The 14,700-nt window shown below is 45.9% G+C and overlaps 1 protein-coding gene across 1 annotated transcript in view; it reads left to right on the plus strand.

Annotated features, from left to right (window-relative positions):
- The window catches only part of IL5RA (interleukin 5 receptor subunit alpha), a gene marked incomplete at both ends in the record, with an annotated part of 29,865 nt that extends 16,725 nt beyond the window's left edge, over positions 1-13,140 (plus strand). The window contains 3 exons of the mRNA XM_081246640.1: positions 6,599-6,695; positions 8,198-8,282; positions 13,054-13,140. Of these exons, the coding sequence (XP_081102766.1) occupies positions 6,599-6,695; positions 8,198-8,282; positions 13,054-13,140 (269 nt within the window). The remainder of the gene's footprint in view (positions 1-6,598; positions 6,696-8,197; positions 8,283-13,053) is intronic.
- Positions 13,141-14,700: the final 1,560 nt, after the last annotated feature.

Below are 14,700 nucleotides of genomic sequence, written 5' to 3' on the forward strand. Positions count from 1 at the left end.
TTGGGGTGAGGACCACCGTGCTTTATGCCCTTTCCTCCTCCCTCGTATCTTCAATATTTGGTGTTTTCTTTCCCTCCAGGCCTGAGCTTATGACTCTGCCTTCTGAGGATTCTGAAAGGGCTCCAATCTTAGCCTGGCTTTGATGATTTAGGGAAATTATCTTGATGCCTTACTGCTGACACGATGTGTTTAATCATAATCACAGTTATAATAACATTCATTGAACACCTACTATGAACTAGCACCGGGCCAATCACTTTACAGGAATAACTCAGCCAGTTCTTATCCCTGTTGAACAAAGCAGGTGATGGAAGCTCCTGAGGGCTCCCTGCTCAGGGTCACCTCTGTTGCAAGCGGCCGAATCAGGATGAAAGCGCTTCACCCCTGTTTCTTACTTCTACGTGAAGACTGCAGCCTCTGCAGCCAGCTTTCAGTTGCTTTAGCAGGTTGGTAGAACAGGGCCAGCAAACCCCTTACAGGGAAGAAAGTTCTGGGTTGCCTAGGGCCCCAGAAAGCACACACCTCTTGGTGCTGTCTGCAAAGAAGAAGAAGATGGCAAAGAGGAGTTCTCTATTTAGTTTCATCAGGTCGTGTCCTACTGGGGACAAATGCAGACCAACAGTACGGCAGTGATCCCTCTAGGGAATCCTGAGTGCGCAAAGGTACACCCCCACACACCCCCCATCCCAAGCATCTCCATGTCCTTTCCATATTTTGGGTCACTGAGCCCAATTTCCCCAGATGAACACAGAACACGTTCTGTGCATTTTGCTCTGGACCCTGGACTACCTATGTTCCGTCCACTGAGGCTGCATTTGCCGACCCCTCTCTTTCACTCTCCCGAAATCAGGTAAAGGGATTTTTTTCCCCTAAAAAAAAAAAACCTCCCACAATCCACTTGACAGCTGCCTTAGAAAGCTCACCCACCCAAAGGACTGGCTTATGATTTTTGCTTGCATTGTGAGCCTGTGACCGGCTTGGCGGGTCCCTTCACAGACGCCGCCGCAGCCTCCCGCTCTAATGAGAGACAAGTGCAGGAGGCTTCGTAGACTAATGCACCTGCATCCTCTCAGTTATCCAGCCCTGTCAGTGCCCTCAGAACTCCTCCCAGCGCCTGCTGGTTTAACAGAGTAGGGCTGCTTCACTGGAAGAGCCCCATCAATTTACTAATGAGCTCTTTTCCTGCAGAACCTATTGCTGAGTCTGAAATTAGATTCAAATGCAATATGGAATCCCTAGAAGTCATACTTGTATGAACAGCTTAAGGGTGGAACAAGCCTCCAAACCAAATCGACCTTCTGAGAGTTATTAGTCTGAACTACAAAGATCACACAATTCTAGAACAAGTGGGGCCGCAGCACCGGGAGGCACATGACTTGACAAAGCTCTGAGGGCAGCCAGAGGCAGAGCTGGGACGAGGGCCAGGGCCTGATTCTCTCTGCCCACCATGCTATTCGTCCCCCTCTGTCCCTTTCCCACCATACACTCCCAGGACATACAGCACGAGCAGAATTTTCATTAGTTGGCTAATTCTCAAGGTTAAATGGTCGAGACGTCAGAAACTGAGGGAGCCAAGGTCACCCAGAAACCAGACAGCTGAGCTCCCAAATGCTCCAAGTTGGCAATATTGGGAGAACATCCTAGAATGAGGTGCAGAGTCTGAAGGGCTTCTTCTCCTTGGCAGGACAGGCTTTGCGACTTAGTCTTTCTAAAGCTCATCTCTGCATAACCTAACAGTGGCGCCCATCAATTTCTTGAAAAGAGACATCTGTGGCTTCCGTGTTAACGGCAGAAAACTCATTCTTGAGTCAGAAAAAAGATTCAAGTTACCTTGAAACGCTTGTTCTTATGAAAATGTCCAACGTCAGAGACCCCAGAATTCAAATTAATGATGTACCGAGGGGCCTCCCAACTTTTACAGAATTGAAATTCTTAATCATTTTGACCGGAACAATATACATTGTCAGTGGGAACTGTACCCCTGTTCTACCTTCAGTGAAGTCAGAGGAGGTGCTGTCTTTAATTCATTTTACTTACATAACTGACTCTCAACTTCGTTTTTGCATTAATAAATAACGTAACGGTAGATAATCCCCAAGCAATTTCCATTTGGTAGTGAACATGTGAAACCTTTTTCTTGCACTGAATTTACGTGCCAGTTTAGGTTTTCTTTGCAGGTAAAGCTAACCTCGGCTCTGCTGTCTGGGGGGTTAGCTCTGTTCTCAGGTGGCGGTAGGGGAGTAGTTCTGAAGCAAGGTGGGACACTGCAGAAACCAGGAGGGGAGAAATGACTCATGTGCCCCCTCCCTCCAGGCAGTGACGGTGACTTTGCTTTCCACACAGTACCCTGCATGCACCACTAACTTTCTTTTGATCGAAAGAAATAAAATCAGTTGCCTCTCCAAAGAGGTTTTGTTAATTCAGAGAGAATCTTCACTTATCACTGTGAGCGCTCAAGTGAACAGCTAGAGAGTGGTTTAACTGAAAAGGTTTGTGTAAGCACGCTCAGAAGTGAACGGCACTTTTATCAGGACCTGACATACCAGCCTGCAGAGAATTGCACAATTTGAGATGCCAACGGGACTCAGGGTGCCACCCTGATAATATTGAAAACACCACTCATTCTTTCTGCAGGACTCAAGCTTCACCTGTTTAACCTACTTGCAAACAGGAATAATTTTGCTACTGGCATAACCCTTGCTAAATTTATATTCCATGTATATGAGTCTAGAGTTTCTGAATGTACTTGTTAGGGGACTTGCATAATGGTTCAGAGTGCGCTACAGTGAGTTTCAGAGATGGGGCAATGAGGCAGGCAGAATCCCTTATTCAGGAAATCAGAGTGGGAAATAAAGCGAGCTGGTATTCGATTTCACGGTAGTAGTTCGTCCCAGTTGCTCTTTATATTAGCTACGTGCAAGTGCAGTAAAAACTAGGTTTAACGGGACACTCGGTGACAATCCAGAGAACTGAATACTAATCCTAGAACCAGTGAGTGTCTATGGGATTTGGGAAAATAAAAGGTTTGTAAAATGATGAAAAGCAGAGCCCCAGAGAGCCAAAGTGTGGCTACCACCTGTTTGTAAAACAGCTATAAATACATGAAACTTCTTTTTCAACGCCATGGTCAGAGATTTTAAATAAAGTGATTCAGTCCTGGCTAGAGCCCAGGGAGCATCGGAAGGACTGGTAGCTTACAAGGCAGCCCCCTTCTACTGCAGACATAGCCCGCAAACCCAGCCACACCCAACAGCTGAGACACCACAACAAAACAGGGCTGCCTTGGAAGGAAGTGGTATCCAGCCGGGAAGAGGATGCTCGGGAGGGTATTCCGTGACAGAGAAATGTTTAGGATGTGTTCCGTGAAGCGCCTGCCCATGCAGTGGGTCCTGGGTTTGGGGGTGGTGGGCAGTGGGACGGGGTCCCTGCACCGTGGTTAAGAGCACAGCTGCTCAGCACGTCCTGGGCTTCACCCCCAGCTACTAGCTGTGGTCCTCAGCTGACCCCCTCCACCCTTCTCTGCGACAGCTCCTCCATCCATCAAACTAGGACAGCAGCGCCCACCCTGAAGCACTGCTGTGAGAATTCAAGTGAGATTGCAAGGTGAACACTTTGCAGAGTGTCTGGTAACTAAAAAGGGAATGTCAAAACATGTGTAGAAGATAAGCTATTGGTGACTGCTGGTTTCTGATAACTTTTATTTTTTGTTCTTTTCTACAACTTTCCAACTTTCACCAATGAAAATATACTAAAGTCAATTTTGTGAGAGGTCAGTATACACCAAACGACAATGCCGTGGATTGGGTCAGGGGTACTAAAAAATGTGCTGGATTGAGAGCATTCTTAAGGGTCAGAGTTCAACTTTCTCATTTTTGCAGATGAGGAAACTGAGGCCCAGAACGGCCACCTTCACAACAAGCTAAGAATAGAATCCAGGTTTCCAGACTAGGCAAAGACATGACACAAAAGCATGCATATATTGCATTTATGATGGTACAGATGAACCTATTTGCAAAGCAGAAATAGAGACACAGATGTAAAGAACAAACGTGTGGACACCGGTGGTGGGGAGAAAGGGGGGTGGGATGAATTGGGAGGTTGGGATGGACATATATATGCCATTGGGTATGAAATAGATAACTAGTGAGGGCCTGCTGTATAGCATGGGGAACTCTACTCAGTGCTCTGTGGTGACCTGGATGGGAGGGAAATCCAAAAGGGAGGGGATATGTGTATACATATGGCTGGTTCTCTTTTATTTATGGTTGGGTGTGATGTACTGGTGTAAACCAAGTGGATGAGGAAAGGAGGGAGGGGCTACAGAGAATGAGAAGAATCCAAATGCCTTCCAAGGATTCCAGTTTGGGATCTTGGAAGAGGGGAGATCAGAATGGGGAAGTTATGAGGGAAGTTGTTTTGATGTGAAGAAAGGTGTGAGTTTGGTTTTGAACGTTGTCAGCTTTGAGACACATCCCAGTGGGTTCCACCTACAGGCAGTCTCAGATCCAGACTGGGAGCTGGGCAGGGATAAAGACTCGGGAGAGGATGCCATGGAATTAAAAAACATTTCAAAGTTCAAAGAATAGACCATAGTGGAAAATACCAAAGGGTTAAGGCTGAGCGGTGAGGGGCAGTTGAAATTAGAAAGCGGGGAAGGAAATGATATTGAAGAAGAGGAATATTTGGGTAAAGGAGCCAGTGGCTTGGTTTCCAGGTGGATGCAACCATCAAATCTGAAATTCAGGAGGGAGGTCAGGAAAAATAAAGTTGGAAAGAGAAACTGACCGTCCTTTGGCTTCAGCCAGGAGGAAGCCACCAGCAAATTTTTAAAGTGCTTTCTGAGATGGGAAAATGAAGCTGCCTGAATCCCTTATTCAAGAAATGAGGCTAGGGCTTCCCTGGTGGCGCAGTGGTTGAGAGTCCGCCTGCCGATGCAGGGGAAACGGGTTCGTGCCCCGGTCCGGGAAGATCCCACGTGCCGCGGAGCGGCTGGGCCCGTGAGCCATGGCCGCTGAGCCTGCGCGTCCGGAGCCTGTGCTCCACAACGGGAGGGGCCACAACAGTGAGAGGCCCACGTACAGCAAAAAAAAAAAAAAAAAAAAAAAAGAAATGAGGCTGGGAAACAAAGTAAGGAGGTATTGGGTAATAGTTGGGAGAGATGGCAGGGCAAAGTAACGGCTTATTCAAGATAAAGGACTCTCTGAATACCTGAAAGCAGAAGGGAGGAGATGAAGGAGGAGAGATTAAAGCTTTTGGGAGGTAGAAGATAAACCTCAACTAAGAGTTCTCAGGAGGCCAGAAAAACAAAAAAAAAAGTGCACGAGATCAAGGCAACAATGGAATCATTAGCATTAAATCCTCAAGACATCTCTCCATCCTGATACCTGGAAAGATTTGAGTTTTAAGTACTTTGGGGCTTTTGGAAGTCTTAAGATATTTACAAGGGACTTGAAAATTCCACTTACATTCACTTATTTTATAATAGAAACCGTTAACGGCAAACCAAGGACTAGGACCTGCTTCTCCCGGGGTGGGGTGTACATCTCACCTCTGTACTTAGAGCGGCTGTCACTAAATTACCTGTGTCTTTATTTGCTTATCGACTTCTTCCCTCAATTGCAGGAAGGGAGGGTTCACATGTTTTCTTTTAACGCTGTCTCCCAGCAACATGTATAATGTCCCACACATAATAGGAGCCCAATAAATACTGGCTAAATGGGTGGATAAAGGAACGAATGAACACAGAAAGGACCCATGCATTCAGGGAGATAACTCAAGATTTGCATTCTTCTCTAGTAATGAATCAGACAGTTTAGCAAGCAGGTTACCCTTTAAACACCATTTGGTAAATGGCCTTGGGTTTTTCTTGAAGGTATTTCCAGTACCTTAAAAAAAAAAATCACACACACCCCAAAGCTATCATCAAAGCCCACAGAAGAACCTATCCTTGAGCACAGATTAGAAGCAAATTTAACTAGATAGTCAGGCAGCATGTGGCATATTTATACTTTCTGTACTGAATCAACTTAGCATCTACGTTTCCATCTGTGAAAACAGGTATAATCGTAAGAGGTGTTGTGAGGATAATTCAGATTGTAAACTTACAACCGAGTCTGATACCTTTGCTGTGAACTATGAGTATTATCCCACACTGTACTTCCTCTAAAAGTCCAACTTTGTAAAATGTTTTGACTGTACTGCAATTAGGTTACTGAGTAGGTTTACATTTTTGTACCTTTTTCACCTAAAAACCTTAGTACTCACCAAAAGCTGCTAAGCTCCAAGATCCAGCTGGCATATTACCTAAAATATACTCCATAAATATCTGCTGATTAAATAATGCCTCAAGATTAAAAGTGGCCTCATTGCCATCGCCGTTATTTCATTTCACTCTTGTATCAACTTTGTGAGATGGATGCTCCCTGCCCACACTGCCCCATTTTACAGATGAGAAATTTAAAGCTTTGGGAGGTTCAGCTACTTTCCCAGCATCACCCAGCACCTTCAACCCAGACCCAAGCCCCCTTATGCCCTAGTGTAGTCATCTCTCTTTTCTGCTGATGATTCTAGTTCTGATTTCTTTTTTTTTTTTCATTAGGAAACAATGAGCCGAAACCCTGGACAAAATGGTTCTTTATTGCAGTTACGGTGACCATCTGCTTGATCTTGTTAATTTTCTCACTCATCTGCAGAATGTAGGTATTCTTTTTATTTGGGTGCTTTCACTGGGATCTAAATATTGGATTTTTTGGGGCCTCCCTGGTGGCGCAGTGGTTGGGAGTCCGCCTGCCGATGCAGGGGATACGGGTTCGTGCCCCGGTCTGGGAGGATCCCATATGCCGCGGAGCGGCTGGGCCCGTGAGCCATGGCCGCTGGGCCTGCGCGTCCGGAGCCTGGGCTCCGCAACAGGAGAGGCCGCGACAGTGAGAGGCCCGCATACCGCAAAAAGAAAAAATAAAAAATAAATAAATAAAATAAATAAATATTGGATTTTTACCTTCTTGCCATGCATCCACTGGATGGAGGGTTCTCGTTATCAGGTGGAATTTACGATGTTTTTGTGTCTTCCTGGACAGCCTTTCCAAGATGAGTGTGGACCAAATAAAAAACTGGGAAACAGTAGGTGATTTACAGAAACTGGACACAGAGCACAACACAGCCCTCAGTCGTTAGATACCCCCTTCCTGAATTTGCCGACAGTCTATTATTCATCTCCGTGAAGGATTTTTTTTTTGGCTGCACAGCGTGGCATGCGGGATCTGAGTTCCCCAACCAGGCATCAAACCCGTGCTCCCTGCAGTGGAAGTGTGGATTCTTAACCACAGGAATGCCAGGGAAGTCCCTCTATGAAGGTTTTTACATTTGTGTTTTTTTGATTCCCTGACTGCCTTCCACTCCGTACTTGGTTGCCTCTGTTGAGCCCCCAGGGCGTGCTTGTTCCGTCTTGGGTAAAGGAAGGCATCCCATTGGACGCTGAACTCACTCTGGTGCCTCCTGTTATGATCCCCAATCACGAGGCACCAACTCCTACCCTGGTCCTTCGGTCATCCAGTCCCTTACTGGCTGATCGTTCCCAGGTCAGACACAGATTCTAGAAGTGTCACGCAGATTTGGTGGCCAAACCGAGAGCTTACAAATGGCCCCATAAGAACTTCTCATCCCTTCTGGCGTCCAGGATGGCCAAGTGCCACTTAGGAGGCTGCAGAACATGTTCTATCTTAGCTTTTTCATAATTTAGAAAGTGACTTATTTTAAACAGCTTCACTATTATAAATGTCTTATCAGATGGCATCTATAGGCTGGGGGGGGCGGTTGGCAGCTCAAAGGAGAAGAAAAAGACAGTAAACCCTGAGAACTGGCACCTAGGGGGAGGGGCCAGCATCGTGGGTAACCCTGGGGCCCCACGCACTTGATGTACATCATTTTCAGAAATCAGGCCTGGTAACATGCACCAACATGAAGCAATTGCCATTTTGTCTTTCTTGGATGATTCAGAAGTCACATCAGAGCCTTGTAGTACCCCCAAGGTCTTCAACTATTATTACACTGTAGATATTTGGAAGTCTTAGTCAATGACGATTTTGAATTCACAAAACAGCAGGTCCAGGGATTAACTAGGTCAAGTATTAGAGTAGATATTTAAGGACAAGAAAGGCTGTTCTTGCTTATCTATTTCCCTCCTTTACTCTGTTTTCAGGTGCCACTTATGGACCAAGTTGTTTCCACCTGTTCCGGCACCAAAGAGTAATATTAAAGAATTCTTTGTAACTGTCAACTATGAGGTAATATTGAAGGTTCTTATTATATGTCATATCTGCCCAGGGTTGGGTCCCCAGGGATCTGTCACTGGGTCATTCGTTTTCCATGTTACAAGGCAGGGTCTTTACCCAGGAGGACAGGTGACTTCACGTTGCTTTAGTCATTCTGCTCTTCGGCTGACTGTTTTAATATATGTTCATTACAGTCTTTGAATATTGCAAAGGTCCTACTCAATTATGAGTGTCCTCACCAGTCAGACTTGAACTTTTATTTTCTATCACCCAGCTCTTATCACCCAGACCCTGGGCAATTCCTTCAACCCCATGGGCCCTGACTTCCATTTCTGCACAGTAAGGGGCACAGATGAGATGGTCCAATGACCTGTTTAGCTCTGACGTTCTAACAATCAATGTTTCTACACATGGGTACCCCAATCAGTAAAGCTTTTCAGAGGGATTTTTCCTAGTTCCTTAGTATAAAGAACCACAGAAAAGGCAAATGATTTCCCCAAATATGTTTTCTTAGGCGCTGTTAACCATTCAGAGCACTCAGGCTTAACTGAATGCTCACTTACCAATGGCATCCAATGGTTCTAGCATCACATGGTAGAAGTCATCCTTTCCCTAGTGAAATGCCTTGGCATCTTTGTTAAAAATAAGTTGTTCATGTATATCTGTGTCTATTTCTGGACTATTAGGTTGCATTGATCTATTTGTCTATCTTTATGCTAATATAATACTGTCTTGATGACTAGAGCTTTATTGTAAACTTGGAGACCAGGTAGTGTAAGGCTTCCAAACGTAACTGTTCAAAGTTGTTTTGGTTATTCTAGGTCCTTTTTATTTCCATATAAATTTTAGAGCCAGTTTATCAATTTCAACAAAAAAAGCTGCTGGGATCCTGATCAGGACTGTCTTGTATTATAGGTGCATTTGGGGAGAAGTGACATCTTTTTTTTTTTTTTTTTTTTTTTTGCGGTACGTGGGCCTCTCACTGTTGTGGCCTCTCCCGTTGCGGAGCACAGGCTCCGGATGCACAGGCTCAGCGGCCATGGCTCACGGGCCCAGCTGCTCCGCGGCATATGGGATCCTCCCGGACCGGGGCACGAACCCGTATCCCCTGCATCGGCAGGCGGACTCTCAACCACTGCGCCACCAGGGAGGCCCGAGAAGTGACATCTTAAACATAACGAGTCTTCCAATCTGTAAATGTGACATCTCACCTTATTTTTGTAGGTTTTCTTTAATTTTTGTCAGCAAGGTCTTGTGATGTTCAGTGTATTGCAGGTTGCTTGTTAAATCTGTCCTTAAATTGAATGGTTATTTAGATCAGGGGCCAGCCGACCTTCTGTGAAGAGCCAGATAGTAAACATTCAAGGGCCAAATGCTTTATCACACTGCCACTGTAGTGGGAAAACATCCACAGATGATATGCAAACGGTTCTGGCCAATAAAACTTTATTTACAAAACCAGGCAATGAGCCAGACTCAGCCCACGGGCTGCAGACTGCAGACCCTCATCAAGCAATTTTCTTAACAAATTTCATTTTCTCTCTGATAAAGTTACTCATGGTAGGATGAGTCAACTGGTGACTGGTTGTAAGGGCGTTTGGGTCGATCACTCACTCACCAAAATGAATCACTGCAGTAAGCGGTGACCTTTCTTTAGAGTTCGCAGTTCGGGTGTTTGGGATGATTTAGCGGATGACAGTTACCGACCTCCTGAAGCAGAGAATCGAGGCTGGTCCAAGAGTCACGCCTACCCTCAGTTCCACCCTTGTGGTCTCCTTTATCAGGGGGACCACGGGCTTGCTCTGGTTAACCCGTAGCCTTTCTGGAAGGAAAGTGTGCTGCACTGTGAAGCTTGTTTCGCCTCCTGTGAATTCGTGCTGTGGATCGCTCCTGGATCTGGCACACTCGTGCCTGACTCGGGTCACCTGTCCCAGCCTCTTCGTAGGACACCTTAGTGCTGGCATCTCACTTCCCTTCACAGCCCCCTAAGATTTCCTTGCACGTTCTGAGGTTGGTAAAAGAAACTGGCTCAACAGCTTACCGTGTAAGTTTGCGGTTTGTTGTTAATTAAAATCAAGTTATGGGGATTTCCCTGGTGGTTCAGTGGTAAAGAATCCGCCTTCCAGTACAGGGAACGTGGCTTTGATCCCTGGTTGGAGAACTAAGATCCCACATGCCGCGGGGCAACTAAGCCAGCGCCACAACTACTGAGGTCAGCGCCTCAACTAGAGAGCCCGTGTGCCGCAAACTACAGAGCCCACACGCCCTGGAGACTGCGGGCCACAGCTAGAGAAGAGAAAACCTACACACCAAAACCAGAGAGAAGCCCGCACAACTAAGACCCAATGCAGCACAAAAAAGAAAAACCAAACATCAAGTCATGTGTGCAAAACAACAACTCTTGGGGTAGACAGGCTGGTTTCAGAATAAGCAAAGGATTCATGTCAAAACCCATCACTGCCAAGCTCTTCCGGACAACGCACTCTCCTCTCACATTGCAGCGGGTCGGGAAAAACAGATCAGTGAGAGGGACGGGGTGGGGCGGGAGGGCCGCAGGGTGGAGGGGGAGAGTGGGGAGAACTGGGGAAATGAAGGGTCACCTCCTGCTCTCAGTTCTACCACCTCCACCTGGAGGAGTAGGTGCCTCAGTACAGAGCTGATCACAGCTGGGCCACGTGCGGCAGGGCCCCAGCCTCTACCTTCAAAGGCAGAGCCTGTGCAACCCACTTTTGGGGCCTTTGCTACAAGGACAACGAGGGGGCCCATTAGAGTTATGGGCAAACCGCCAGGAAGCCTCCCGCTGGTGGGAGAGGAAACCCTGTGCTTTTCATCACAGCTCACACCTCTAAGCTTGATGTTGGTACCCAGAATCCTGGGGTTCAGAGGGTAACTGCCAACCCAGAGAGGCTGTTAAGCATGTTTTTGCTTGTCCAGGCCTGAGTTAGAAACTGTTCTGTAACGTTCAAGACACAGGTTCTGGTGGGAGGAGAGGGAGGGAGGAAGCAGGGGGATGAGCTTTTCAGCGATAAAAAAGACGCACTGCAAAAACTCTTATTCTGAGCTTTCCATTTGTTACAGACTGGTTTCCAGCCATTCATTGTTTCTACGCTGGTAACCGGAGAGGTTTCCTTCTGAGATTAAGTAGACAACAACCTATTAAAAGTACATAAGGCAAAGAGCACAGCTGCAGTGTTCATCACTGCGTATTCAATGCATCACGTGGTGTCCAGTACAAAAAATGACGTGCTGGGACTTCCCTGGCAGTGCAGTGGTTAAGACTCCATGCTCCCAATGCAGGGGACCTGGGTCCAATCCCTGGTCAGGGAACTAGATCCCACATGCATGCTGCAACTGAGAGCCCATGTGCCGCAACTAAAAAAGATCCCACGTGCTGCAACTAAGACCCAGTGCAGCCAAAAAAACAAACGTGTGGAATGATTCCTACATTGTTGGTGGGAATGTAAGTTGGTGCAGCCACTATGGAAAACAGTATGGAGGTTCCTCAGAAAACTAAAAATAGAACTACCATATGATCCAGCAATCCCAGTCCTGGACAAAACTATAATTCAAAAAGATACATGCACCCCTGTGTTCACAGCAGCAGCACTGTTAACAATAGCCAAGACATGGAAACAACCTAAATGTCCATCGACAGATGAATGGATAAAGAAGATGTGGTGTATATATAGAGTACAATGGAATACTACTCAGTCATAAAGAATGAAATAATGCCATTGGCAGCAACATGGATGCAACTAGAGATTATCATATCAAGTGAAGTCAGTCAGAAAGAGAAAGACAAATACCATATAATATCACTTATATGTGGAATCTAAAATATGGCACAAATGAACCTATCTACAAAACAGAAACAGACTCATAGACATAGGGAACAGACTTTTGGCTGTCAAGGGTGGGGTGGGGGGGAGGGATGGGCTGGGAGTTTGGGATTAGCAGATGCAAACTATTATATATAGGATGGATAAATAACAAGCTCCTAATGTATAGCCCAGGGAACTGTATTCAATATCCTGTGATAAACCATAATGGAAAAGAATACAAAAAAATAATATATATGTGTAGAACTGAGTCACTTTGCTGTCCAGCAGAGACTGGTACAACACTGTAAATCAACTATACTTCACTTAAAAAATATGAAAAAGATGTGCTGCATGAGTAAATGGGGACAAAGAATACAATCTCTTACAGGAGGTATTTTTTTGGTCATGAATTTTGTAATTAATATCAGCATTATCTATAATAGCCAAAATTGGACATAATACCCCTATTTTAAGGGAAGACGATAGTCAACTGTGGATGGCATACAATGGAACTATTCAGAATGAGGCAGCCAAAGAACATACAGTCATCCCTCAGCATCTGCAGGGAGCATGGTTCCAGGAGACCCGGCGGGCACCAACATCTGCAGACGCTCGGGTCCATTATGTAAAAGCGTGAAGCCTGTGGATACCGAGGGCTGGCTGTATGGAATTTAAAATAGGATGTGATGCTAAGCAGAAAGAAATCCACTTATAAAGCTCTTCATATAACTGTAAAGATAACTTTCTATCTAGAAAAAAGGGCTGAAGACAAACAGTGGGCTGTGCTTGGGAGTTAAGTTCATCGGTATTTTTTGGTTTTCTTCCTACTTATTTTCCGTATTTTCTTCAGTGACCATTTACTATTTTCATAAGCAAAATTGACTTGAAACCAATTGTAAAGAAATTCAAAGACTCAGAAAGTTCTCTAGAAGACATCTAAGGAAGGATGGTTTGTTTTGCAGAAAACTGGTTCCAATGAAACAGAAATTGAAGTCATAAGCTATGCGGAGGAGGCTGGATCTGAGACCCTGGAGGACTCCGTGTTTTGATTGTCCCTGGAGCAGTGTCAAAACCAACTCACGCTCACGAGCCCCGGGGATAGGAATGGGAACAACTGTTTCTTGGCTAAGGGGAGTTTGGAGTTTACCGGACACTCAATTTAGCTGCAAGGGGAAAAACACCCAGACAAATCCCTAACTCACACAGGCTGATTGATTCATTGATTCATCTGACTGTCCTGCCAGGTCTGATCTCTGCACAGGGCAGCACCTCCTCACCTGCCAGCCTCCTGATCTCCATCACCCACCTCAAACACTTCTGCACGAGAGACAGTTATTAAGGCTAACGTCAACTGTGTTTACTCTGGTAGTGCCAGGTTGACTGGTTCAGCTGCCAATGGTAACGATCAGCTAAAATCTCAGGAAGAAAGCATTTTGCACCATCCTGGAGTGAATAGTGAACTTGGATTGAAGACTATCTTCCCTATAGCAAGTGGGAGCCATGGTGTTTTTATTCTGAGTTCTGGAATACTTTTTCTTTCAAGTAGTGTGTGTGTGTGTTTATGTGTGTATGTGAGAGAGAGAGAGAGAGAGAGAGAGAATCTAAAGTTCTATGGGCACAATCAAGTTAGTGTCATCTGATGCAAACTAATTTCAAAACATAAGAAGCTAACATATCAGTCCATACCAAAGGAGGGGACAGGATTTTCTTTGAAGATTATATTCTCAAAGCCAGCCTTGATATTCTGGGAATATACTGAGAAAGGCATTGGGTGGGATTGTGTTGGAAGGGGATCACTTAATTAAGAATGAATTTTCTGAAAAGACGTCTGCTTGCAAAGGCTTGCAAAGACTTCAGAGCAACCTGTTGGGCATCTGGTCAAGTAGTACTGGGGCAACGCTAGCCTTGGAGGTTTGGAAGGGGTCCTACAGGTATCCCAACAAACATGCCAATCTAGACAGGAATTCCTCCTCTAACATCCTCCTGTATGAGTCTGCAACTAGATGGGTGGCCCTTGTGATGGGCCATGGGCTACAGGTAGAACCAAGTACAGGTGTGTCCTGGGCAGAGAGGGGTTAGGAGGGACAGTTGGTACTTGAAGGGATCCAAACAGTGCTGACTGTACACGGCCCTGGAGCAGGAAGCTTAGAACAGGGAAAGGTCACGGGGCTCAGAACGAACCTCCACCATGGCAGACTCTTGACATGCTTTGAATAGTTGATTTAGTCAGTCTGATCGAGGAATGAGGCATGTTGACTACCAAATACTTCCAGGGGTTGCGTTTCTTTTCGTTTCTTTATTATTATTATTTTTTGGTTGCGTTGGGTCCTCGTTGCTGCACGCGGGCTTTTCTCTAGTTGCAACGAGTGTGGGCTACTCTTCACTGCAGTGCGCAGGCTTCTCATTGCAGTGGCTTCTCTCATTGTGGAGCACGGGCTCTAGGCGCGTGGGCTTAGTTGCTCCGCGGCATGTGGAATCTTCCTGGACCAGGGCTCGAACCCGTGTCCCCTGCACTGGCAGGTGGATTCTTAACCACTGGGGAAGTCCCCAGGGGTTGTTTTTCTGATAACCATCCACTGCAAAGAGCAGGGACCTGGGCCCAGGACAGT

Source organism: Mesoplodon bidens (genome assembly GCF_964165515.1).
Source record: "Mesoplodon bidens genome assembly, chromosome: 10".
Lineage (NCBI taxonomy): Eukaryota > Metazoa > Chordata > Mammalia > Artiodactyla > Ziphiidae > Mesoplodon > Mesoplodon bidens.